The following is a 3217-nucleotide window of genomic DNA, read 5'->3' on the forward strand; positions in this document are numbered from 1 at the left end:
CAGAAACATAAAAAATCTGGGTTATCCCTCCGGCTTGATAAATTGGAAGATTGAGATTGACACATACACATTATTATATATAAAATAGATAACTATTAAGGACCTACTGTATAGCACAGGGAACTTTACTCAATACTCTGTAATGGCCTACATGGGAAAAGAATCTAAAAAAGAGTGGATATATGTATATGTATAACAGATTCACTTTGCTGTATACCTGAAACTAACATAACATTGTAAATCAACTAGACTCCAATAAAAATTAAAAAAAAAAATCTGGGTTACTGAAGTCTAAAAACTGATAAAATTAAAAAAAGAAAGTAAACTTCTCAGTTTAAAGAATGCTCAGAAGTGATGGACCTTTGATTTTTCAGTCTCCTGAAACCTGACTGCTCGTCTGTGAGGATATTTTCGTCACATTGCACAGAATTCTGAAACGTATACTTTTATGTACGTCATCTCCAAGTCATAAAAAACATCTCTGATGAACGTTGTAGGCAGAGCTAACCTATAATCAAAATCACAACTGGTAATCATTTCAACACTAGTATACATCCAGCTGATTATTTTGACATGGATTTCCTGATGAATGACTACATGTCCAAAGCTGAATTCATCCCTTCTGTAAAAACACGAGCTTTTCGTATTTATTTATAATTCTTCTAGTCAGCCAGTTCTAAATTGGGATCATTTTAATTATTTCTTTTTGCTCCCTACATCCAACCAGTTGCCAAACCTGATTATTCCACATTCACAGTATCTCTCTGTTGACTTTACTTTTTTTCTCATTTCTACTGACATAATCCTAGTTTGAGTCTCTGATGTCTTTTGCTAAAGTTGTTCAATGAACTTCTATATAACATTGGAATTACAACTATAAAAGTGAACTCTTGGGCTTCCCTGGTGGCGCAGTGGTTGAGGGTCTGCCTGCCGATGCAGGGGACACGGGTTCGTGCCCCGGTCCGGGAGGATCCCGCGTGCCGCGGAGCGGCTGGGCCCGTGAGCCATGGCCGCTGAGCCTGCGCGTGCTCCGCAACGGGAGGGGCCACAACAGTGAGAGGCCCGAGTACCGCAAAACAAACAAACAAACAAAACAAATGGTCAGGTGTCCAGGCAAGCTTGAGTCTTAGAGGGCACAGTAAAAGGGATTAGAAAATGAAGAGGAAACACATTTTCACACTAAAGTCATAGAATAGTTAAAAAGGGAAGATAAACCCCTCTCATTATATACAAACTTCTATTTCAGAGATTAGCAAACTATGATCTGGCGTCCAAATCTGACCCCTGGCATGATTTTGTTTGGCCTGCGAGTTGCTTTTTTTTTTTTTCACTTTTAAAGTATTGTTAAAAACAATAAAGAGAAAAAGGAAAAGAGAAGAAAAAAACAAGACTATATGACAAAGATAGTGTGTGGTCTGCAAAGCCTAAAATATTTGCTTATGGTCAAGTTTGCCAACCCTAGCATGTAGCATATGATTATTTCCATTTAGACCTAGGGAGCAGCTATTTTTGCATGCAAACACAAATATACGTGATTGGTGGGATTCCTACTACGGTCACACATAAATTCATGGAATCCCAATTATAGTCAAAGCTTATTATTGACCATCACACAGGCATACATCAGTACAGACAGTACCAAATTCTAGCCAGGCTGCTGGTAGCTACGTGTTTATTTCTCTTGGCAAGGGAAAAAAGTCCCTGGCAACGCTGAAGGCTCACAATCCACCTTCCAGTAACTAACCAACCTCTAATAAATATATAATTGTGCCTTTGATATTGTTTTACTTTAGTTTTTCCTTCCAAATTTATCCACACCTTCTCCTCCAATGAAAGAAGCAATTGTCTTCTGTGTCTTAAAGATGAAACCTCTGCATTTTCTCTGCTTGTTTAGGGCAAGAAATGAAGTGCTGCCTCTTTAACTGGCAGAAGCGCACGGCTCGGTGGGTCTGCAGGATCCCCTCAGCCTGGAGCAAAATATTGTCCCCGGATGGGGAGAGGAGGATCACCCTGCCATACCTCTCGGGGGTGTGTAAGTCCGAATAGAGCTGGCTTTTGGCCTGGTCCAGGGGGAAAAGTCTGCTGGCCAGGCTGCGCTCGATCTTGGCCAGGCTGTGGCTGGGAGCGACCAGGCGCTCCAGGTCGCCCTCGGGCTGGAAGCGGTTGAGCGCGCCAAGGCCGAAGGTGATGTTCAGGACTGCGGGCACGGTGAGGAAAAAGACCAGGTGCCGGCTCACGCACGAGCCCAGCCTGTGGCAGAACGACTGGAGCCCTCTGCGAAGCACCTGCCGCAGCATCCTCCACCAGGTCTAGCACAGTGACAGGTGCAGCACCAGACCCTCTCACTCGTCACGGTCACCTGGCTTCACGATCGCCCACCTCGCGGTCTCATCGCCGCCACGCCAGCAGTCCACACCAAGACCTCCGCCTTCGCTGTCCCTTCATCTCACGCCAGCGCTTTTCTAGGTGCTTCTCTGGCACACTCTCTTTGCACTTTTTCACACACAGCAGCAGGTGCTACGAGACAGCAAATTCTTTTCTCTTTTTTTTTGGCCGGCGGCGGGGCATGCGGGATCTTAGTTCCCTAACCAAGGATGGACCCTGCGCCCCCTGCAGTTGAAGCACGGAGTCTTTAACCATGGGACCTCTAGGGAAGTCCCAAAGGGTTAGCAAATTCTTAAACTGCCGGTTTCCTGCGGCCCCAGACCCCGGTTTCCGCTGCGCTCCCCGCCTGAGCCCCCAGATCTTTAAGTCTCCATCTCGAGGCAACCCTCCTACCCCCACCCATTCCGGCAGGTTCGCCCACCCTCCTCGGGGGAGGTGGCCAGTGTGGACCGGTCCACCTGAGTGGATTTCCTCTCCTCCCGGATGAACTGAGTTTCCTAACTAGAACTCTGTAAAATGGGACTTCGTAAACATGTTAATACCTGTCCCACTAGAGGGGGTCAGAGAGGAGTGGGTGGTGAAAAAAATGAAATACTCTTTAAAGAATAGTCATTTTTTGGTAAGAATTTTTGTTGTTGTTGCCACCTCCTCCCTTGGCAAGGAAATGGAGGAATCAATGAAATGAGGATGATGGCCCAATAAATTATGGGCTTTTTAGAGCCAGAGAGGCTGGTGGAAGGCAGACTTGAGAAGGCAACTTTGAACACGTTCCAATATCCTCTACGCACTAATTTTGTTTTCATTGGATGACAAGCAGCAGAGAGGGCTATGC

At 45.5% G+C, this 3217-nt stretch overlaps 1 protein-coding gene across 1 annotated transcript; it reads right to left on the reverse strand.

Annotated features, from left to right (window-relative positions):
- Positions 1-1856: 1856 nt before the first annotated feature.
- Positions 1857-2297, reverse strand: LOC116762169 (patched domain-containing protein 4-like). Its single transcript, XM_032648920.1, has one exon. The coding sequence runs from the start codon at positions 2295-2297 to the stop codon at positions 1857-1859; it is 441 nt and encodes a 146-aa protein (XP_032504811.1).
- Between the last annotated feature and the right edge of the window lie 920 nt (positions 2298-3217).

The sequence above is a fragment of the Phocoena sinus genome, chromosome 11, assembly GCF_008692025.1.
Source record: "Phocoena sinus isolate mPhoSin1 chromosome 11, mPhoSin1.pri, whole genome shotgun sequence".
Classification (NCBI taxonomy): Eukaryota; Metazoa; Chordata; class Mammalia; order Artiodactyla; family Phocoenidae; genus Phocoena; species Phocoena sinus.